This window comes from Gorilla gorilla, chromosome 18, assembly GCF_029281585.2.
Source record: "Gorilla gorilla gorilla isolate KB3781 chromosome 18, NHGRI_mGorGor1-v2.1_pri, whole genome shotgun sequence".
Taxonomy (NCBI): domain Eukaryota; kingdom Metazoa; phylum Chordata; class Mammalia; order Primates; family Hominidae; genus Gorilla; species Gorilla gorilla.
In genome coordinates this window covers 120,408,391-120,431,528 of record NC_073242.2, presented here as the reverse complement: position 1 = coordinate 120,431,528, position 23,138 = coordinate 120,408,391, and the positions used below count along the sequence as shown (strand labels likewise).

Sequence of the window (23,138 nt, the reverse complement as noted above, 5' to 3'; positions counted from 1 at the left end):
TCTCGATCTCCTGACCTCGTAATCCGCCCGCCTTGGCCTCCCAAAGTGCTGGGATTACAGGCGTGAGCCACCACGTCCAGCCCCCTCCTAACAGTTTAACACTCGAAACACAGATGTGTCCACTTGAGACACGTCTATAATCCCAGCACTTTGGGAGGCTGAGGCAGATGGATCACCTGAGGTAAAGGGTTCAAGACCAGCCTGGCCAACATGGTGAAACCCCGTCTCTACCAGATTGCACACGGGGACACTGGGCAGCCGTGAAAGAGAACGAGAGCCCTTTGTGCGGAGAAAACCCAAGACCCACACTGAGGGAAAGAGAGGGGAGCCCCTGAGTGCAGGAGGAGACAGAGCCACCTGCCTGCTGCACAGATGAAACACACTCCTAGCACGGGCTGCCGGACACCCTTCACTGCACTCTGCACTTTGACTTGGAGCATGTGGATGTCGAGTGTCAAGAAATCAAGGTGTGAGAGTGAGTAAGCCCGCAGCACCCACGTCAGTCTTAGAATTCAGGGTGGGGGCCTGGTGGTCTGGAGCAAACACAGATCTGCCATCAGACAGCCCGTGTGGCTTCCGTGGCTGGCCGTGCTTCCCTGAGCTTCCCTGGTTCCCGCCGATGAAACAGAGACATCACCTACCATAAGAGTTATTGTAGGCTGGGCACGGTGGCTCACGCCTGTAATCCCAGCACTTTGGGAGGCCGAGGCAGGCCGATCACCTGAGGTAAGGGGTTCAAGACCAGCCTGGCCAACATGGTGAAACCCCATCTCTACTAAAAATACAAAAATTAGCTGGGCATGGTGGCGGGTTCCTGTAGTCCCAGCTACTCAGGAGGCTGAGGCAGGAGAATGGCATGAACCTAGGAGGTGGAGTTTGCAGTGAGCTGAGATTGCACCACTGCACTCCAGCCTGGGCAATGTGGTAAGATCCCATCTCTCTTAAAAATACAAAAAAAAAAAAAAAAAAAAAAAGCTGAGCGTGGTAGTGTGTGCCTGTGGTCCCAGTTACTCTGGAGGCTGAGGTGGGAGAATCGATTGACCCCCGGAGGCGGAGACTGCAGTGAGCTGAGGCACTCCAGCCTAGGTGACAGAGCAAGACTTGTCTCAAAAAAAACAAAAAAAGAGCTGCTGAGAGCAGGCAAATGGAAGCCCAGAGGGAGAAACGCCCTCACGAAACCAGGAGTCTGTGTTTGTTTAGCAAACAGAGCGTGCTCTTTGGGTCAGAGGGAACCATGTGAGCTTCCTCTTGCATCTCACTTCCGCCAGTGCTCGTCTCAGAGGGCGGTGGCTGATCCCTGGCTGAGACCAACCCACTCGTTCCTGAAACTCACACGCCCCCCGCACGGGGCGTCCTCCTCCGCAACAAGAACCCAGGATGCCAGGCATCAATGCGTGCGGAGACCCGAGTCAGGGAGGTGCATGCGGAGACCCGAGTCGGGGAGGTGCATGCGGAGACCCGAGTCGGGGAGGTGCATGCGGAGACCCGAGTCCGGGAGGCGTGCGCGGAGACCCGAGTTGTGGAGGTGTGTGTTGGCCACAGAACTGCCCTCAGCAGTGCCCCCGATCCCCCGCTTCTCCGCTCCTGCAGGGATCCCGACCCAGCCCCCGCCTGGCGTGTGTCAAGTCTTGAGGTGAGCCCTAAGGGGACCCCATCGCTGGTCACAGCAGAAAGGCAGCAGCTGAGAGGTGACAGCGTCAGATCCTACCTGAGAAGGTGCCCTCTCTCCTGGCTAAGAAGCACACCTGTCACATGCGCCTCACGATGCGGCTATGCTATTAATCCCAGTCCAAGAGGTCCAGAGAGGGTGAGGAAATGACCCAAGGCCACCCAGCTGAGTCTGACCCTGGGCCTAGCCTTGGCTCCAGGGCTGACACGGAGACCTCGACTCTTCCCCCTCACCACCATCCGAGTCCCCTGAGGGTGGAGTGCCTCATTCCTGCAGCAGCAGACCAGGGAACTTGTTACAAATGCGGATTCTCAGGCTGACCTGGGAGGGTCAGAGTCAGATGTTCCGGGCAGGACTCGGATCCGGATTTAACAGGCCCGACAACGGAGCCTTGAGTCCTGCTCGAGGGAGAAGACCTGCAATTCCAGAACCCACGCGACGGGCCAGGCACGGACAGCTTTGGAAACACAGATTCCTGGGGCCTGCAAAGACCTACAGAACCAGAATCTGGGGTGCGGGATTTTTTCTTTTTTTAGCTGGAGTTTCACTCTTGTTACCTAGGCTGGAGTGCAATGGCGCGATCCTGGCTCACCACAACCTCCGCCTCCCGGGTTCAAGCGATTCTCCTGCCTCATCCTCCTCAGTAGCTGGGATTACAGGCATGTACCACGACGCCCAGCTAACTTTGTTTTTTTTTTTTTTTTTTTTTTTTTTTTCAGTAGAGACGGGGTTTCTCCATGTTGGTTAGGCTGGTCTCGAACTCCCAACCTCAGGTGATCCGCCTGCCTCGGCCTCCTAAAGTGCTGGGATGACAGGCGTGAGCCACCGCCCCCGGCCAGGGGATATTTTTCACAGCTCTCCAGGGCGGTGAGACCTTCAAGCAGAGGTCAAGGTGGTTCTGGGTGAATGTACATTCTGGATTCTTGCATTTCACTGTATGTAAATTTCACCTCAAAAGAAACAACTATAAACAAACGTTGGTGTCTGCTTAATACCACACAGGCTGAAGTATTTAGGGGAACCGTCCTACCATCCACAACTTCCCTGAAATGCATTAAAATGAGATCGAAGGGAGGATGGAGAGAGACGCAAGGAAATACCTGGAGACAGTGGAGGAGGATCTGGAGGTGGGTTGTGGGCACTCCCTGAGATTCTCGGCCCCCGGCCCGCTGCAGTCGGCAGAATCACGGCCCCTAAAGCTGTCTGTGTTCTAACCCCAGAACCTGTGAGCATGTACCGAGAGGAGCTTACAGTGGCAGTTGAGGGTCCGGGTGCTGACCCGACAGGTGGATCATCCTGGGTTTCTGACCTCTTCAACTGTAAGAGAATAACCTATGTTTGTTTTGTTTTTGTTTTTGAAATGGAGTCTCACTGTGTCGCCCAGGCTGGAGTGCAGTGGCGCAATCTCAACTCACTACAACCTCCGCCTCCCAGATTCAAGCGATTCTCCTGCCTTAGCCTCCTAAACAGCTGGGACTACAGACGCCCGCCACCAAGCTCAGCAAATTTTTGTATTTTTAGTAGAGACGGGGTTTCACCATGTTGGCCAGGCTGTTCTCAAACTCCTGACCTCATGTGATCCACCGGCCTCAGCCTCCCAAAGTGCTGGGATTACAGGTGTGAACCACCACACCTGGCCCATACACTCCTTTTAAACTACTCCCATGCACCCCTCCCGCTCCTCAGTCCCAGAGAGACACACGCGCTGGAATGAAGGGGTCTTTGGAATGAGGAGGACAGAGAAGCCAGGCGAGGCTGGGCCCTTCCTCCAGGTGTCCTCGACTTCCCCGGCACGGGCTGATTTGCCTAATTACCAGGTGTGTTTCCAGCCCGCCTTCCTCCTAAATGGGGCCTCAACCTTATCTGGAGTCCCAACGCCCTCTGAGGAGTCAGAGTGAATGATCAGAGCCGAAACCTTCTGTCTTCCTGCATTGAGACCCACTGATATGTTTGCTTAAATGGGCCGCAAACCAGGACCAGACCAACCAGTCCCTACAGGCTGTGGGAGCCGGCTCTCACCAGCACTCCAATACCCCTGTTGCTGAATTAGGAAGACATAGCAGATTCTTTCCTATCTGGGGCAGAGAAACTACTCTCTGTGAACATCAGGCTGGTGGTGAGTCAGTGTAGGAGGGCCTGGAAGGTGGCAGTGAGGACGGGGCCACGTTCCCACCATTAACCGAATCTCAACAGTAGCACAGGGACCCCAAGCCTTTGCCCAAAAGCACAAGGCAGAACTTGCAAGAGCTGCCCAAGCCAGGGCTCAGCGAAAAATCACACGGGCTATGCTTATCCACGCTTCTAAGACGGCCAACCGCGAGCGCGGGCAGGTTCACAGATTCACACGGGCTATGCTTATCCACGCTTCTACGACAGCCAACCGCAAGCGCGGGCAGGTTCACAGATTCACACGGGCTATGCTTATCCACGCTTCTACGACAGCCAACTGCAAGCACGGGCAGGTTCACAGATTCACACGGGCTATGCTTATCCACGCTTCTACGACGGCCAACCGCGAGTGCGGGCAGGTTCACAGATTCACACGGGCTTGCTTATCCACGCTTCTACGACGGCCAACCGTGAGCGCGGGCAGGTTCACAGATTCACACGGGCTATGCTTATGGGGCCTTCTATGACGGCCAACCGCGAGCGCGGGCAGGTTCACAGATTCACACGGGCTATGCTTATGGGGCCTTCTACGACGGCCAACCACGAGTGCGAGCAGGTTCACAGATTCACACGGGCTATGCTTATCCATGCTTCTACGACGGCCAACCGTGAGCACAGGCAGGTTCACAGATGTCTCCGTAAAGAAAAGAGTCTTGCTGCAGGACTGCCTTCCTGTGAGGTAACCCTTGCTCAGAGGTGAGACTATATCGGGAATGCCATCTACAAACAAACCCCAGCTCACACAGAGACACACCCAGCTCACACCCACACCCACACACAGCGGCCAGCCTCCTTCCTGCTTTCTACATGGGAGGGCTCAGGGATAGAAGTCATTTTACGTCACAGGGAAACACGCCCCGGAGGAGCTCCCAGCCCCCACCGGGTGCACTTTGCAGAACCCCTCCCTGAGAATCCAGTCAGGATTCGCAGCCTGGACCCACACGTGCTGCTCCCCAAGGCAGGTCCAGCGAGTGCACAGGTGCGGATCCCTTGCTGCCACCTCCACTGGCCAGTGCTTCCGGAGCCAGGCATGCCCAGGGCTGCACAGACGTTAGCACCACGCCGCACCTCCCATTTCACGGAGAACGAAACCGAGGCACAAAGGCGAAGCTTCTCAAGCCCAGCAGGCCGTAGGCCTGAGCTGAACCTGCCCCTGAGCCCAGCAGGGCGTAGGGGCTGAGCTGAACCTGCCCCTGATACCACCTGGGTGGCTGCTTTCCCTTTGTGGACTTGAGTCTTCTCATTTGTAAAATGGGAATCAAAACAGTGCCTTTGGCCAGGCGGGTGCGGTGGCTCACCCTGTAATCCCAGCACTTTTGGAGGCTGAGGCAGGGGGATCACCTGAGGTCAGGGGTTCGAGACCAGCCTGGCCAACATGGTGAAACCCCATCTCTACTAAAAATACAAAAAGATGGCCGGGTGCGGTGGCTCATGCCTGTCATCCCAGCACTTTCGGAGGCCAAGGCAGGCGGATCACCTGAGGTCAGGAGTTCAAGACCAGCCTGGCCAACATGGTGAAACCCCATCTCTACTAAAAATACAAAAAGGCATGTGCGGTGGCACATGCCTGTAATCCCAGCTACTCCGGAGGCTGAGGCAGGAGAATCACTTGAACCTGGGGAGGCAGAGGTTGCAGTGAGCTGAGATCACGGCATTGCACTCCAGCCTAGGCAACAGAGCGAAACTCTGTCTCAAAAAAAAAAAATCAGCTGGGTTTGGTGGCAGGCGCCTGTAATCCCAGCTACTTGGGAGGCTGAGGCAGGAGAATCGCTTGAACTCAGGAGACTAAGGTTGCAGTGAGCCGAGATCATGCCATTGCACTCCAGCCTGGGCAATAAGAGCGAAACTCTGTCCCAAAAAACAACAACAAAAAAAACAGGGCCCTTCATCAGAGGAGCAAACAAGAGCATGGAAGGGCACTGCTCAGCCCGGCTCTGCAAACGCCCCTGGATGCTGAAGCAATGTGCCCACCTGTAAGGGGCGCCTGGCCTCATCTCCACACCATGTCTTGACTGAGTTCTCCTCCCAGGGTGCAATAGAAGCAGGGCCTGAGCTCCGAGGGTGCCCAGGGACAGTGAGGGCAGGTGATGCTGGCCGTGATGCCCCTCAGCTCTGGTGAGGAGTCAGGAAGCTGCTGACAGAAGCCACCTGGTTTAAGGAATGCATTCCAAGCAGAAGTGTCCTGGCTTCCAGAGGGAGACTCAGGAGGAGGAAAATATTATCTCCTCTGGGAGCAGAATTTCATCTTTCCAATCAGTTCTTGCTTTTCTCCAGCACAACTACAGACACCATCTCCAGAAAACAACTAAACACTCATGTGCACACGTTTGCAGAGTGCTATTTTAAAATAAAGGCAAGCTCACCAGACAGTCCTGGCCACTGAGGAGGCCCAGCCAGCCCAGATCCAGCGGCAGAACAGGCAGGCTGGCTGCGGGCTCGAGGCCACGGTGTTCCTCGGCAAAGGTGGACTCCAGCACAGACACACAAACGGGCTTCCGTGGGTGAAAAGGATGCCCCTTCACACGGGCCGTAACCACGGGGTGCTTCCTGGGCCCAGAGCCCCTCTCTCGCCTCACGTGGGCACGCGCTGCCATCACTCCGCCTTGAGGAGGAATGGGAGCAAGAAGCTGGGGCCTGCTCATAAGCACAGCGCGGGATGGAGGGAACCGGAGGGAAGAGCTTCGCCCTCTGCAGAGCTCTGGACGTGGACACGGTGCCCTGTGCTGCCTAGATCACTATGGATGTTTCTGTTTAGAACACAGGCCGCAAGATGAACAGGTTGGGAAGGCTTAGACATCTGGGAGTGCGCGGGGCTGCGAAACAGCAGAACCCCAGAGCCAGTGCTCTAAGAGTGCCCTAGAGGCAGATGGCCTGAGAGCCGGGCAGAAGGGGGAGGGGCAGGAGGAAGGGCAGGGGATACCTGGAGGACCAGCAACGTGGGGCATCCTAGCGTAAAGAGCGGGGCCTGCCTGTGAAAAAGTTTAGCATCCAGGCCAGGCGTGGTGGCTTACGCCTGTAATCCCAGCACTTTGGGAGGCCGAGGTGGGCGGATCACGAGGTCAGGAGATCGAGACCATCCTGGCTAACACAGTGAAACCCAGTCTCTACTAAAAATACAAAAAATTAGCCGGGCGTGGTGGCGGGCGCCTGTAGTCCCAGCTACTCGGGACGCTGAGGCAGGAGAATGGCGTGAACCCAGTAGGCAAAGCTTGCAGTGAGCCGAGATCGCGCCGCTGCACTCCAGCCTGGGCGACAGAGCGAGACTCTGTCTCATAAAAAAAAAAAAAAAGAAAGAAAAAAAGTTTAGCATCCAAAGTTGACAAGAAAAAAACATTCAAAAAATAGGGTCACATGTAAAGTAGCCAATCAGGGTGAAGAGGGCAGGTGACGGAAGGAAGGGCCATCCCACCCACCTCGCACATGGACCACACAGACCCTCATTAGCACCACGTCTGAGATGTATTTGAGAAACCACCCAGCTGGGCGCGGTGGCTCACGCCTGTAATCCCAGCACTTTGGAAGGCCGAGGTGGGCAGATCACGAGGTCAGGAGTTCGACACTCTCCTGGCTAACACGGTGAAACCCCGTCTCTACTAAAAATACAAAAAATTAGCCGGGCGTGGTGGCGGGCGCCTGTAGTCCCAGCTACTCGGGAGGCTGAGGCAGGAGAATGGCGTGAACCCGGCCTTTGAGAACCTTTGAGAAGACAGCTGGCCTGATGTCTCAGCTGACTCAGAAGCACCACAAGGATGGCAGAGAAAGTTCAGGGTAATAGATTTTTCTTAAACCTTCAAGAGACAGCAAGTCATAAAACTCATTCGCCTTCATGAGACAGGGTTATGAACAGAAAACAAAGATCGTTATCAAATAAAAAATGAACTGGACCACAGGTGGGTACCACCCCCTAAGGTCAACACAGTGCCCTACCTGAACTTTGAACCCCAGCCAGGAACTGCTGCCGGGGCTGTGAGGACCAGGAAGGGGCCACACCACCCAGGGATGGAGGTGGAGAGAATCAGATCACTGCTCTGAGGACGCCTCGCACAGCACCAACAGGAAGCAGGCGGCTGGGCTCCCGCACAGCTAGGACAAATGAGGAGCTCTGGATTCTAACCACCCGGCAAACCACTTACCACTGTGTGCCTCGGTTTCCCCATCTTTACAGTCAGAGGGTCAGACGAACCAGGCTGCCTACAGCCCCCTCCTGCTCTGCACTTATCTCCAGGAATGGGGTGAAGTCCAGGCACCCTTTCACAGAGGCTCTGTGAGCATGCAGCCTCCTGGGCCCCATGCACCTGCCGTCTCACCCCACCCTCTGGGCGGCAGTGGGCACAGCCCTGAGGGACGCCACAGTGAATCTGAACGCTGCCACTGTCTGAGTGCCAGCGCAAGCCTGCGCCTCGGGTTTCTCCAGAGGGAGTAAAACCTCAGGGCCTGCTCTTGCTGTCACCTGTGTGGGATACTGCAAATGGCAGGAGTGTGGAGGCAGCTGAGGTGGGGGCTCCAGGATGAGCAGGACCTGGTGAAGGAACAAGGGCCCTTGGGTGGGGCACAACGGCCCCCACCCCTCGTGGCTCTGTAGCTTGCTTCTGTCTGGCCTTGCCCTGGCCCTTCCTGGTCCTCCACAGAGGCCTGCTCATGCAAACCCACAGCTCTCAGGCCTGGAGAGAGTGCGGCAAACACACAGCCTGCCTCTGCCCCCCGGCAGGGTACCAGCTTTTGGGGTGATATCACATGATCCAAGCCAGCACTCCAGCTCTCCAGGGAAGAAATCACTTTCGGTTTTTTTCGTAAAGGGTAAATAATCACTTAAGCTCACCATTCTCACTAACTTCAAGTATTTTTCTAGGGCTTAATTGTTGGTTCTGGTTGACGGTTAAGAATAGAAACACCAAGCAGGTTGTCCCCCCAACTTTACAGACCCCTTCCTCTCCCAGTTAAACCCAGGAATTTAGTGTCAGTTCAGACGCCAAGTGAGGCGCAGCCCCCCACCTTCCACCCAGGAGAAAATGCCCCAAGGGGACGCTTCTGTCTCCTTTCCTGCTGAAGGCAGGGGAGGAGTCGCCCCAGCAAAGGCCAGCTCCGTGCTCCCTGAGCCACCGGCCCAAGTCCCTCTCCCGGAGGAAGCCAGGCCACCGGGGAGCAGCCCGCTCCGCGCTGGGAGAGGCGTCAGGTGGGGGGGTACGGGAGGGGAACGTCCAGGGCCGGGGAGGGAGAGGAAGGAGGGAGAGAAGGAGGGAGGAAAGAGAGAGGGAAAGAGGGACGGAGAGTGGGAGGGAGGGAGCTCCGGGTCCCGCAGAGAAGGGGATCTCCCGCTCCAGAACCGGTCTCAGCCTCTCCGCCGGGACCACCCCCACCCAGAGGGCGGGACGGACGCCCCAGACCGCGCTCCCCGCCGGCTGCCCCGCCCCCGGCCTCACCCGCGGCCTCGGGCTCCCGCGCCCCGACCGAGCCGTCCCCGCGCAGCAGGAGGTCCCCGGTATCCCGCAGGCGCCGGCCCGGCGAGCCCCGCAGCCCGCGGCAGCCCTGGAAGCACACGGCCCACGCCTGCTCCTCGTTGAGCGGCTGCTCGTAGGCCTTCAGCACCTCCTCCAGGGACAGCTCCCAGGGCTCCGGCCGCCCCGCGCCCGCCGCGTCGCCGCCGCAGCTGCCCGCCCGGGCCATGGCGGGGCCGTCATCGCCTCCCGCGCGCCGGACCCGCGCCCATGCAGCCGCGCCTTCCGCCGCGCAGGGTCAGCCTGGCCGCCCCGCCCCGCGCGAGCGCCTCAGGTTGGGGGCGGGGCGGCGACGGGGGCGGGGCGCGGAGGGCGCGGGGGGCGGGGCGCGGAGGGGGAGGGACGCGGGGGGGAGGGACGCGGGGGGAGCGGGGAGTGGAGGGCGCGCGGGGAGACGCCCGGAGGCGGACGGGTGAGGGGGAGGGCGGGGCGCGGGCAGGTGCAGAGGGGCTGGGGCTCAGGGCTGGGGACGCGGGGGCGCGGGGCCGAGGCCTGGGTGCGAACCCCTCCGGGGTGCTGGGCAGGACCGGGGGGAGGGTTGGGGGGTGCAGACATGGGCCAGGGCCCGCGCGCTCGGACACGCGGTGACAGCCCCGGCGCTCCCCCGCAGACCCAGACGGCCGATGCCCACAAAAGCCCAGGCCGGCATCCAGCCCGGGACACTGCGGTGACCGCGGGGGGCCTGGGAGGTTTGCCGCTGGGAACGCGGGAGGGAGCCGGGAGGAGCTGAGCAGACAAAGCCCGCAGTGGCCTCCCCGAGCCCCGGGCAAGGTGACCTCCAGGGGTTGTCGCAGGGTGGCTGGGGTGAGGGCGACTCCCCGCATCCGGCCTTCAGGTATGAAGCCCTTAATAAATGCCTCTGCCTAGCAGGGAATGTGCCTGCAGTGACGTCTCCAGGGTGTCCGTGAAAAATAAACACACACGGTTGGCCAGTGATGGCGTGCATCGCATTTGGGGCGTGTTTGTGTCTTCAGGCCGGGTCACTCCTGGAGACTGGGTGTTTGCCTGAGGGACGCAAGGGGAACTCGGCTGGGGCTCATCCCGAGGCCTCTACATAGCTGTGCCAGATCTGAATAACTGGGCAAGAAAATGCAGTTGGGGCATAAACGGTCCCAAGCCTGGGTGCTGCCAGTACCACCCGGGGACAAGAAATGCAGATTCCTGGGCTCCAGGGCTGGAGATTCTGATGCAGGTCCGAGGTGAAACTTGGGGCACTTAAAGTTCGCTGGTCTCCCAGGAGTTCTGGACCTGCCTGGACAACACAGTAAGATCCCATCCCAGAAAAGAAGTTCCACAATGATGTTTTTTTCTTTTTTTTTTTTAGAGACAAGGTCTCACCCAGGCTGAAGTGCAATGGTACAATCGTAGCTCACTATAACCTCAAATTCCTGGGCTCAAGTGATCCTCCCACGTCAGCTTCCTGAGTGGACGGGACTAAAGGCATGAACCACCACGCCCAGCTGATTTTTTTTATTTTTTGTAGAGATGGGATCTCACCATGTTGCCCAGGCTGGTCTTGAATTCCTGGGCTCAAGCAGTCAGGCCACGTTGGTCTCCCAAAGTACTGGGATTACAAGTGTGAGCAACCGCACCCAGTCCAGCTGGACTTTTCTTTTCTTTTCCTTTCTTTTTTTTTTGAGAAGGAGTTTTGCTCTTATCGCCCAGGCTGGAGTGCAGTGGCGCAACCTTGGCTCACTGCAACCTCTACCTCCCAGATTCAAGCGATTCTCCTGCCTCAGCCTCAAAGTAGCTGGAACTACAGGTGCCCACCACCACACCCGGGTAATTTTTTGGGTGGTTTCGCCATGTCGGCCAGGCCGGTCTCGAAATCCTGACCTCAGGTGATCCCCCTGCCTCAGCCTCCCAGGGTGCTGGGGTTGCAGGCATGAGCCATGTCGCCCGGTCCAGCTGGACTTTTCATCTGTAAGCAGAAAGGAGTCTGATGATGACGAATTGTGCCTAAAGTTTGTTTGTTTGTTTGTTTTGAGGCAGAGTCTCACTCTGTTGCCCAGGCTAGAGTGCAGTGACGCGATCTCTGCTCACTGCAAGCTCCCCTCCCAGGTTTACGCCATTCTCCTGCCTCAGCCTCCTGAGTAGCTGAGACTACAGGCGCCTGCCACCACGCCCAGCTAATTTTTTGTATTTTTTTTAGTAGAGACGGGGTTTCACTGTATGAGCTAGGATGGTCTCGATCTCCTGACCTCATGATCCGCCCGCCTCGGCCTCTCAAAGTGCTGGGATTACAGGCGTGAGCCACTGTGCCCAGCCATGCCTAAAGTTTTTATAATCAACAGCGGGGCAACATTCACATCTTTCGTTGGTTCCCCAAGCTAAAACACAACCAAAAGTAACAGGAGTGGGCTGGGCACGGTGGCTCATGCCTGTAATCCCAGCACTCTGGGAGGCCGAGGCAACCCGATGGCTTGAACCCAGGAGTTTGAGACCTGCCCGGGCAACATGAGACCCTATCGCTACAAAACTTTAAAAACATTAGCCAGGTGTGGTGGTGTGTGCCGGTGGTCCCAGCTACTTGGGAGGGTAAGGCAGGAGGACCACTTGAGCCTGGGAGGTCGAGGTTGCAGTGCGCTGTGATTGCACCACTGCACTCCAGCCTGGGTGACGGTGAGACCCTGTCTCTAGTAAATAGATGCATAAAGACTAATAGGCGCAGTGGGGTTTTGCAGAAGGAAAATTGGAGATGAGCGGGGTGGGGATGCGGTGCCATGCCCTGAATACCATGTACCACAAACCTGGCACTCAAGCAGATCTCCCCTCCTGATTTGTCCCTGCCACCCGCAGCATGGGTACCAACGATGGGTAAGTTAGGAATTTCAAGTTCTGGCTTAGAAGAGCAACAGCAGAAAACCTTCCATGAGGCATCTTATTACACAGGAGCAGCAGGCTCTACATTCGTGGTAACCAAAGTCCCTGGCCCACACACTGCCAGGTGTGTGATGATGGGGAGTTGTTCTCTGCTGACGTCTGAGGCTGATCCTTGGGCCCACACACAGGGTGGTTTCTCCCTTCAGAATGCATGGGGATAAAGACTTCCATTTGTGGCCGAGCGCGGTGGCTCACTCCTGTAATCCCAGCACTTTGGGAGGCCGAGGCGGATGGATCAAGAGGTCAGGAGACTGAGACTATCCTGGCTAACATGGTGAAACCTGTCTCTACTAAAAAATACAAAAAATTAGCCAGGAGTGGTGTCGGGCGCCTGTAGTTCCAGCTACTGGGGAGGCTGAAGCAGGAGAATGGCGTGAACCCAGGAGGCGGAGCTTGCAGTGAGCCGAAATCACGCCACTGCACTCCAGCCTGGGCGACAGAGCGAGACTCCATCTCAAAAATAAAAAAAGAAAAAAAAAAAAAGACTTCCATTTGCAACACCCCACTGAGTAGGTCTCACTGCTTCTTGCCAGAAGTCAAGGTGGGGGACATTGCTCTCACCACGACTGGCCACCACCCCAGAGCACTCTTTGGATGTGCAGCCTCATCACTGCCACAGTGCAGCACTGGCCGGGAACATTTGAGCAGAAGATGGTAATTACCCTAATGGGAAGCTGGCTGGGGCACAAGGGGACCTTCTCTCTTCCTCAGAGGGCCTCACGTGTCCCTTACCGACCACAAGGTTTTAGGGTGTAATTTGTGAGCTCAGTCCTCCAGCCACTGCTGCATCCTGGCAAGGACCTAGTGCTGACTCACCTGGCTGAACAGTGACCCTTGAGGTCACCTGAGTGGGGTACAGTGACCCTCTCTGAACTGGCATCCACCATCCTACCTGGGATCCCTATGGACTCACCAGCAGGACTTAGAACACTGAGATTTTACTAAAAAATTTTAAAAGTTAGGGCTGGGCACGGTGGCTCAAGCCTGTAATCCCAGCACTTTGGGAGGCCAAGGGGGCAGATCACAAGGTCAGGAGTTCCAGACCAGCCTGGCCAATATGGTGAAACCCCATCTCTACTAGAAAAATAATTAAAAAAAAAAAAAATTAGCAGGGCGTGGTGGCACATGCCTATAATCCCAGCTACTCGGGAGGCTGAGGCAGAAGAATTGCTTGAACCCAGGAGGCGGAGGTCGCAGTGAGCCGAGATCGCACCACTGCACTCCAGCCTGGGAAACAGAGCAAGACTCCATCTCAAAAAAAATAAAAAGAAATAAAACATGGCCGGGCATGGTGGCTCACACCTGTAATCCCAGCACTTTGGGAGGCCGAGGCAGGCGGATCACAAGGTCAGGAGATCAAGGCCATCCTGGCCAACATGGTGAAACCCCATCTCTACTAAAAATACAAAAGGCCAGGCACAGTGGCTCACGCCTGTAATCCCAGCACTTTGGGAGGCTGAGGCGGGCAGATCACGAGGTCAGGAGATCGAGACCATCCTGGCTAACACGGTGAAACCCTGTCTCTACTAAAAATACAAAAAAATTAGCCGGGCGTGGTGGGGGGTGCCTGTAGTCCCAGCTACTCGGGAGGCTGAGGCAGGAGAATGGCGTGAACCTGGGAGGTGGAACTTGCAGTGAGCCAAGATCGCGCCACTGCACTGCAGCCTGGGCGACAGAGCGAGACCCTGTCTCAAAAAATAAATAAATAAAAAATAAAAATAAAAATACAAAAATTAGCTGGGCATGGTGGCACATGCCTGTAGTCCCAGCTACTCAGGAGTATAAGGCAGGAGAATCGCCTGAACACAGGAGGCGGAGGTTGCAGTGAGCCGAGATCACACCACTGCACTCTAGCCTGGTGACACAGTGAGACTCTGTCTCAAAAAACAAACAAACAGAAAAAGGGACTCAACGAGAAGCACTGTAGAGATTGATGTAGGTCAGTCATTAAGTCAGCTTGGAAAGCTTTAGAGCAGAGGTGTCCAATCTTTTGGCTTCCCTGGACCACACTGGAAGACGAATTGTCTTGAGCCACACGTAAAATACACTAACAATAGCTCTGTGCATAAATCTCACAATGTTTTAAGAAAGTTTAAGAATTTGTGTTGGGCTGCATTCAAAGTTTTCCTGGACCACATGCAGCCCACAGTCCGCGGGTTGGACAAGCTTGCTTTAGATCAAGGCCATTTCTACAGTTATGGATTGCCTACGTCTAAAAACATGCTCCTTGTCCTTCATTTCCAGTGGATTAGGAAATCCTGGGAGAGGGAAATTATCAGTAACTGGGCTGCTCCGCTTGGGGACAAACTAGAGACATTTACTGTGATGATTAATCCAGCAGTGCTTGGGGCTGGATAATCTTTATCAAGTTATCACATTAGCAGAAACACCCCCAAAATGTTTATCTTATGGTACCAGCTGCTCATTCATGCCAATTTACCAGGCACTGATTTCTCATGCCTGGGGAAAGAGCAGGGCAACCCCAGGTAGGTGCCTGTCCCTCTGTTCTTACAGGCAGAGCAACGGTACACAAGGAAACAAAGACCAGCACAGCAGGTGGGGAAGGGCTCCAGGTGCCGACATCAATCAGCAACCCACTGGTCATGTTTGCTTTTTCCCATGCTCTGTGTTTGGTGCTTTGAATAATATCAGACGGAGCCCTTTGAGGGGCTGTAAATCTTCTCCACACCATGGCAGTGCACTCAGAGGGGCTGTGTGGCTCATGACTGCAGTTGGCCACAGATTAAAAAGCTCTAGGAATTATACCTCTCAGCATCTTTACAGACAGAGCCTAGAAGATCTCAACTGTAGGTTCCTGGAGGCTGAGAAGGTAAGTTGGCGCTGGTTCCCCAGGTGTTCTGTGGCTCTAATTACACAGAGAATTCCAGGGTTCTTCATTTCAGGAGAGGAGTGCAGGTCCCCAGGGTCCAAGGTGGCATAGCAAGAACCCTGAGTGCCTTGGGACAGAAGTCAGAGCAAGTCAGACACAAAGTCAACTTCAGGTCAAAGGCCTCCTCCACCATCTGGACTCAGGCAGAGCCACTTCACCTGGGGCCAGTGGAGTGCAGAGGTTTCTTTGGCCACGCCTTACTCATTCCATTTCAGACTCAAAAACAAGGTTGGCTCCTCCCAAGGGATTCTGTGCACACTGTACGGGTGAGCAGCCTGGCCTCCTGCACCCCCGAGGCCCCTGAATACTCTCTTTGTCACAGTCTGTGCAGCCAGGCAGGGTCAGAGCTCAGGGGCCCAGGAGGAAAAGCAGACATTTGAGAGCCCTGGTTTTGTGTTTTGTTTATTTTAGGGTAACTATACAGGCCGTGGATCCCAAGGGGTGCAAGACTGAGCCAGGCTGGGCTTGATCTCTGAAAGGGAACTCACAACAGATCTGAGGGAAGGGTTCCGGCCCGGGGTACTCCAGGGTTTCTAGGCTGGTGACCGACACAGAGGCTGAGCATGGCTGAACCCAGACACCGCGAGGGATCCAGACCAGGCGGCGGAATGCATGGCCATGGGGAGGTCCCAGAGCGGAGACAGAGGAAGTCCTGGACAGCAGGCAGGCTGGGTCAGCGAGCAGGACCCGTGCGGTATGGTGAAGAGAGACACACACGCTGCGATTCCGGGTCAGGAGATGAGAGAAATACTCAAGGCCCTGTCTGCTTCCTATTGAGGGTGGTCAGAGTTATTTATACATGCTGAATTTGTTTCTCTTTTGAACAGATAAAGCAAGGTGGTTAAAAATGAATGGGTCCTGGCTGGGCATGGTGGCTCACACCTGTAATCCCAGCACTTGGGGAGGTTGAGGCAGGTAGATCACCTGAGGTTGGGTGTTGGGAGTTTGAGACCAGCCTGACCAACATGGAGAAACCCTGTCTCTACTAAAAATACAAAATTAGTCAGGCATGGTGGCGCAGGGCTGTAATCCCAGCTACTCGGGAAGCTAAGACAGGAGAATCTCTTGAACCCAGGAGGTGGAGGTTGCGGTGAGCCATGATCTCGCCATTGCACTCCAGGCTGGGCGACAAGAGTGAAACTCTGTGCCTCAAAAAAAAAAAAACAAGAATGGGACATGCTGAGATGTGTCACTTAGACACTAGTTCCTGTGTGAACATGGGGTTGACAAGCTCCTCCCCACGTGACAGCAAACATCGTCTCAGATGGTGAAAGCACCTCCAGTGCCTGCCCAGGGGCCTGAATGTTGTAAGATGAGAGAAGTAGGCTGGACGTGGCGCCTCACACCTGTCGTCCCAGCACTTTGGGAGGCTGAAGTAGGAGGACCAAGAGCCTGGGAGGCGGAGGTTGTAGTGAGACAAGATTGCGCCACTCTAGCCTTGGTGGCAGAGTGAGACCCTGTCTCAAAAAAAAAAAAAAAAAAAAAGGCAAGGCACGGTGGCTCACACCTGTAATCCCAGCACTTTGGGAGGCCGAGGCAGGCGGATCACCTGAGGTCAAGAGTTTGAGACCAGCCTGGCCAACATGGTAAAACCCTGTCTCTACTAAAAATATAAAAATTAGACAGGCATGGTGGCAGGCACCTGTAATCCCAGCTACTCGGGAGGCTGAGGCAGGAGAATCGCTTGAACCTGGAAGGCAGTGGTTGCAGTGAGCCAAGATCATGCCACTGCAGTCCAGCCTGGGCAACAGAGTGAGACTCCATCTTAAAAAAAAAAAAAATGCAGAAGTTCCTCACAACTCATGGGCATAATTCTCCCCACACTGCTCAGTGACAAGGCAGAGGCAGAACAGGCCATTATAGAAGATGTGCCAGATCAAAGGACAGATGAACTTTTCTTTTCTTTTCTTTTTGAGAGGGAGTTTTGCTCTTATCACCCAGGCTGGAGTGCAGTGTCATGATCTCAGTTCACTGCAAGTTCTGCCTCCCAGGCTGAAGCGATTCTCCTGTCTCAGCCTCCCCAGTAGCTGGGATTACAGGTGCCCACCACCACAGCTGGCTCATTTTTTGTATTTTTAGTAGAGACCAGGTTTCTCCATGTTGGTGAGGCTGGTCTCAAACTCCTGACTTCAGGTAATCTGCTCACCTCGGCCTCCCAAAGTGCTGGGATTACAGGCGCGTGCCACCATATGCTTTTTTTTTTTTTTTTTTTTTTTTGAGACAGAGTCTCGCTCTGTCGCCCAGGCTGTAGTTGGCATGATCTCGGCTCACTGCAACCTACATCTCCTGGGTTCAAGTGGTTCTCCAGCCTCAGCCTCCCAAGTAGCTGCGATTACAGGCACTTGTCACCACGCCCGGCTAATTTTGTATTTTTAGTAGAGATGTGGTTTCACCATGTTGGCCAGGCCAAATTCGAACTCCTGACCTCAGGTGATCTACCCACCTCAGCCTCCCAAAGCGCTGGGATTACAGTCATGAGCCACCCCACTTGTCCTAGACAGAAAATTATCTTTTTTTTTTTTTTTGAGACGGAGTGTCGCTCTGTCACCCAGGCTGGAGTGCAGTGGCACGATTTCAGCTCACTGCAAGCTCCGCCTCCTGGGTTCAAGCAAATCTCCCGCCTCAGCCTCCTGAGTAGCTGGAATTACATGCACCTGCCACCACACCCGGCTAATTTTTGTAGTTTTGGTAGAGAAGGGGTTTCACCATGTTGTCCAGGCTGGTCTCGAACTCCTGATCTCAGGTGATCCGCCTGCCTCAGCCTCCCAAAGTGCTGGGATTACAGGCGTGAGCCACTGCACTGGGCCAAGACAGAGTTTTGCTCTAGTTGCCCAGGCTGGAGTGCAGTAGCGCAATCTTGGTTTACTGCAACCTCCGCCTCCTGTGTTGAAGCGATTCTCCTGCCTCAGCCTCCCGAGTAGCTGGGATTACAGGCATGCACCACCACACCTGGCTGATTTTGTATTTTTAGTAGAGACGGGGTTTCTCCATGTTGGTCAGGCTGGTCTTGAACTCCTGACCTCAGGTGATCTGCCTGCCTTGGCCTCCCAAAGTGCTGGGATTACAGGCATGAGCCACCACACCTGGCCAATTTTTGTGTTTTTGGTAGAGATGAGATTTCACCATGTTGGCCAGGCTAGTCTCAAACTCCTGACCTCAGGTGATCCACCGGCCTCAGCCCCCCAAAATGCTGGGATTACAAGTGTGAGCCACCGTGCCCGGCGCCCCTGCCGTTTTTGTTTTTTTTTTTTTTTTGAGACGGGGTATCACTCTGTCATCCAGGCTGGAGTGCAGTGGCGTGATGGTGGCTCCCTGCAGCCTCAGCCTCCTAGGCTCAAGTGATCCTCTCACCTCAGCCTCCCAAGTAGCTGGGACTATGTAGGGTCCAGCCCTATGGGGCTTAGTGGGTGTTCTCCCCATGTACGGAGAAGAGAGATTGTAATAAACAAACACACAAGACAAAGAGATAAAGAGAAAACAGCTGGGCCCGGGGGACCACTACCATCAAGACGCGGAGACTGGTAGTGGCCCGGAACGGCTAGGCTCTTTGATATCTATTGCATACATGACAAGCGGGCAGCGTAAGGAAGGTGAATCTTCTAAGTGATTGACAAGGTGAAGCATGTCACGTGATTACAGGATGGCGGCCCTTCCCTTTCAGGTAGGTGAAGCAAAGAGAGAAGGCAGCATACGTCAGCCTTTTCTTCTCTGCACTTATAAGAAAGATCAAAGACTTTAAGACTTTCACCATTTCTTCTACTGCTATCTACTACGAACTTCAAAGACGAACCAGGAGTAAGGGAGGAACATGAAAGTGGACAAGGAGCGTGACCACTGAAGCACCACAGGGAGGGGTTAGGCCTCCGGATGACTGCGGGCAGGCCTGGATAACATCCAGCCTCCCACAAGAAGCTGGTGGAGCAGAATGTTCCCTGACTCCTCCAAGGAAAGGAGACTCCCTTTCATGGTCTGCTAAGTAACGGGTGCCTTCCCAGACACTGGCGTTACCGCTTGACCAAGGAGCCCTCAAGCGGCCCTTATGCAGGCATGACAGAAGGTTCACCTCTTGCCTTCCATTCACTTCTCACAATGTCCTTTCAGCACCTGACCCTATACCCACCGGCTATTCCTAGGTTATATTAGTAATGCAACAAAGAGTAATATTAAAAGCTAATGATTAATGTTTATAATAATTGATAATTGTCCATGATCATCTCTATATCTAATTTGTATTATGACTGTTCTTATTGCAACGATTTTCTTTATTATACTGAAACAGTTTGTGCCTTCGGTCTCTTGCCTCGGCACCTGGGTAACCCTCCGCCCACAGGACTACAGGCTCGTGTCACCACACTGGGCAATACAAAAAATACAAAAAAAAAAAATTGTATTTTTTGTAGAGACGGGGTCTTGCCATATTGCCCAGGCTGGAATTCTTACCTTTGTTACTGTATTTAACGTATCTTTTTTCTCCGGCCATCTTCATGGTTTTCTCTCTGATTTCCACAGTTTGAATACAGTGCATGTGTGAGGCAGGTGCTCATATTTATCAAGTTTTGTGTGTGCTCTGAGCTCAGGTCTGCATTTTGTTGTCTTTCATTATTTTGGGAAAATTAATAGTAATTTTCTCTCCAAACATTTTTTATGCTTTGTTCTTTCTTCTTCTTTTGGGAGTACTATTACATGCATATTATATCATTTGATATTTTCCCACAGTTCTTGGATGCTTTTTTTAAAAAAAACTTTTTTTCTTGTTTTCCAACGTGGGTAATTCCTATTTTTCTCAGCTGTGTTGATCCTACTGCTGCCCCATCAGAAGCATTACCTGTTATCAGCGTTCTGCCTTTCTTATAATTTGATGAGTTTCCTCCTCATGCATATTGTTCACCTTTCATACAAGAGACCTCCACATATTAATCACAGTTATTTTAAATTTCCAGCCTGTTTCAATTTCTCGATCACCTCTGAGTCTAGTCCTGTTAATTGCTTAGTGTTATTTTTTGTTTTTGAAACAGGGTCTTGCTCTGTTGCCCAGGCTGGAGTGCAGCGGCGCGATCTCAGGCTGTTCCCTGAGTTCACACCATCCCCCTCAACGAGCAGATTGCAAAGTGTCCGAGTCCGGCCGTGCAGGAGTCTTTGTGGGGGTTTCATGGACTCCGAATTCTCATTTCTGCTCCATCCCCATCTCATGAATCCAAGGCCCCACTCTGTGCCTCGGCTCTTCGTTTGTGGTGCTGAACGTCATCTACGCAATCAACACAATAAAGACGCCTGCCGGGAACGCGGCCCTTGGGCTGAATCCCTTCGGCGGTTCCAAGGCCACTGCCAGAGGATGCGGACGGGTCTCCAGGGCCTCTACTTCCCCAGGACTTTGAGGCACATTAGCTTCCCCTAAGCACTCGCTTTTACGAATTATGTTTGGTTTTGTTTTGAGACAGAGTCTCGCTCTGCCGCCCAGGCTGGTTAAAAGATAGGGTCTCAGCCGGGTGCGGTGGCTCCCGCCTGTAATCCCAGCACTTTGGGAGGCCGAGGCGGCGGATCACCTGAGGTCTGGAGTTCGAGACTAGCCTGGGCCAACATGGCGAAACGCTGTCTCTACTAAAAATAACAAAAATCATCCAGGCGTGGTGGCGCGCACCTGCAATCCCAGCTACTCGGGAGGCTGAGGCAGGAGAATCACCTAAACCCTGGAGGCAGACGTTGCAGTGAGCCGAGATCGCGCCACTGCACTCCAGCCTGGGCGACAGAGGGAGACTCCGTCTCAAAAAAAGGAAAAAAAAAAGAAAAGAAACAAAAGTGATGGGGTCTCGCTCTGTTGCCCGGGCTAGTCTGGAATTCCTGGGCTCAAGCGACCCTCCAGCCTCGGCCTCCCAAAGCGCTGGGACCACAGGCGCGGCTACCGCGCGGTCTCCGGCTGCCGAAACGCCGCCCTGCGCGCGGACCGTTCGGCCGCCGGGAGGAACAGCGGCTGCCCGGAGCTCAGAGGCGCGCGCGGCTTTGCGCTCCCCGCGGGGCTCTGAGCCTGCCTCGGCTTGGTTGGCTAGGTGGTCTCTTCAGGACCAACCCCAGTCATTCCCGGCAGGAACCACGCTTGAGGGGCGGCAGTCTGCCCGCGCGAGACGCCCCCGCGGACTACACCACGGCGACAAAGCCAAACGTAAGAACTACCTCACCGCGCGCAGGCGCCTCCCCCACGACCAACGTGGCCACGGCGCAAGGCCTCGACCTGAGGGGCGTGGTCTGGCCGCCGCCAGCCAACGGGTGTGCGCGCCTGGCCGCAGCCAATAGGAAGGCAGCGCGGGCTCGGTCGCAGGGAGCCGCCGCCGGGGCTGTAGGCGCCAAGGCCATGTCCGACTCGTGGGTCCCGAACTCCGCCTCGCGCCAGGACCCAGGGGGCCGCCGGAGGTCCTGGGCCGAGCTGCTGGGTAGGTGGGCGCGGGAGGCCGCGGGAGTGGGCGGCGCCCGGCCCGGGACGGTTTCGCCGGTTCCCCGATCCCTTCCCACCCGAGCCTCCTCCGGTCGGATCCCCGGACGCCGCGCCCGGGGGGCTGTGCGGGGTGGGCGCCCGGCTGGGGCGGCGCGGCTGCCTCGGACCCGGCCCCGACCCGGCCCCTCCTGCGCCTGGGCGGACGCCCCCAGCCCCTGCCCGCGGGGCGCTCCCTTCTTTCCCGAACGCCGCCCCCGCCGGCCGCCCTGTCAGGCGGGCCTGGGGTGCGCGGACTGGGGCTCCCTCAGCGCAGAGGCTGCCCCTCGCCAGCCGTCCCCGGGCTCCCCTGCCTCGGGCCCTCCTGGGCCGTCTTCCCCGGCGTCCGCGCTGGGGCCGTTTCCGTTAGTTTCCCGAGACCTGCGCCCTGGGGAGGAGCCCCGGCCCCTCTTTGGGAGGGTGTCGCTGGTGGGTTTCTCCGCGGAGTCCACCTGCGCGTCGGGCCGGGGACCCCGTGTGTGAACTGTGCTGTGATGGTTTCGAACCGACTTCTCTCCGTAGCGGGAAGGGTCAAGAGGGAAAAATATAATTCTGAAAGGGCACAGAAATTAAAGGAATCAGCTGTGCGCCTCCTGCGAAGCCATCAGGACCTGAATGCCCTTTTGCTTGAGGTAAGAGGAAGCTGGTGTCAGTCTGCGGGCAGATTTAGGTTCGGGGTTTTTGAGTCCAGCCACCGCACAGCTTTCCTAAGAAAACACCCGAGGCGGCGGGCGCGGTGGCCTGGCCCGCAGAGGGGAGGGTCGCCTGAGCCCGGGAGTTCTGGACCAAACTGGGCAACGGGGTGAGACCCCGCCTCTTTTATTAAAAACAAAACAACAACAACTACAAAAAAACAGGCCGGGCGCGGTGGCTCAGGGCTGTAATCCCAGCATTTGGGGAGGCCGAGGCGGGTGGATCACTCAGGGTCAGGAGTTCGAGACCAGCCTGGCCAACATAGTGAAACCCGGTCTCTACTAAAAATACAAAAATTAGCTGGGTGTGGTGGCGCACGCCTTTAATCCCAGCTACTCGGGAGCCTGAGACAGGAGAATTGCTTGAACCTGGACCCGGGAGGCAGAAATTGCAGTGAGCTGAGATCACGCCACTTGCAATCCAGTCTGGGTTACAGAGTGAGACTGTCTTACAAAAAAACAAAAAAAACAACCGGGCGTGGTGGCTCACGCCTGTAATCCTGGCCCTTTGGGAGGCCGAAGTGGGTAGATCACTTGAGGTTAGGAGTTCGAGACCAGTCTGACCAACATGGTGAAACCCCGTCACTACTTAAAATACAAAAACTAGCCGGGTGTGGTAGCAGGTGCCTGTAATCCCAGCTGCTCAGGAGGCTGAGGCAGGAGAATCGCTTGAACCTGGGAGGTGGAGGTTGCAGTGAGTGAGATCCCGCCATTGCACTCCAGCCTGGGCGACAGTGAGACTCCCTCTCAAAAAAGGAAAAAAGGAAAATAGCCCAGTAGGGAAGCATTACTTACACACAGCTTGTGTTTATGCATAGATCTTGAATTATTTTTATTTTTATTTATTTATTTTGAGACAAAGTCTCACACTGTAGCC

At 55.4% G+C, this 23,138-nt stretch overlaps 2 protein-coding genes across 22 annotated transcripts in view; one reads left to right on the top strand and one right to left on the bottom strand.

Moving 5' to 3' along the window:
- The window catches only part of SPIRE2 (spire type actin nucleation factor 2), a 55,347-nt gene extending 34,470 nt beyond the window's left edge, over window positions 1-20,877 (bottom strand). Inside the window, exons 1-2 of one of the 4 annotated variants that reach the window (XM_063700406.1) lie at window positions 9,259-9,344; window positions 2,921-2,986 (exon numbers count right to left, since the gene is read on the bottom strand). Coding sequence is in view for 3 of the 4 variants with exons in the window: in XM_031002990.3 (XP_030858850.1) it covers window positions 9,259-9,502 (244 nt within the window). In the remaining variant the exon portion in view is untranslated. Of the gene's footprint in view, window positions 1-2,769; window positions 2,987-9,258; window positions 9,627-19,546 lie in introns of those variants that run through there. The other 3 variants (XM_063700405.1, XM_019012798.4, XM_031002990.3) reach the window with 3 other exon arrangements.
- Window positions 20,878-21,392: 515 nt separating this feature from the next.
- Window positions 21,393-23,138, top strand: part of FANCA (FA complementation group A) — an 80,789-nt gene continuing 79,043 nt past the window's right edge. For 14 of the 18 annotated variants that reach the window (XM_055364582.2, XM_063700403.1, XM_055364583.2 and 11 more), the window contains exons 1-2: window positions 21,394-21,531; window positions 22,092-22,201. In XM_055364582.2, coding sequence (XP_055220557.2) covers window positions 21,453-21,531; window positions 22,092-22,201 — 189 coding nt within the window. In that variant the 5' untranslated portion in view covers window positions 21,394-21,452. Of the gene's footprint in view, window positions 21,532-22,091; window positions 22,202-23,138 lie in introns of all 18 variants that reach the window. The other 4 variants (XR_008672394.2, XM_063700404.1, XR_008672395.2 and 1 more) reach the window with 2 other exon arrangements.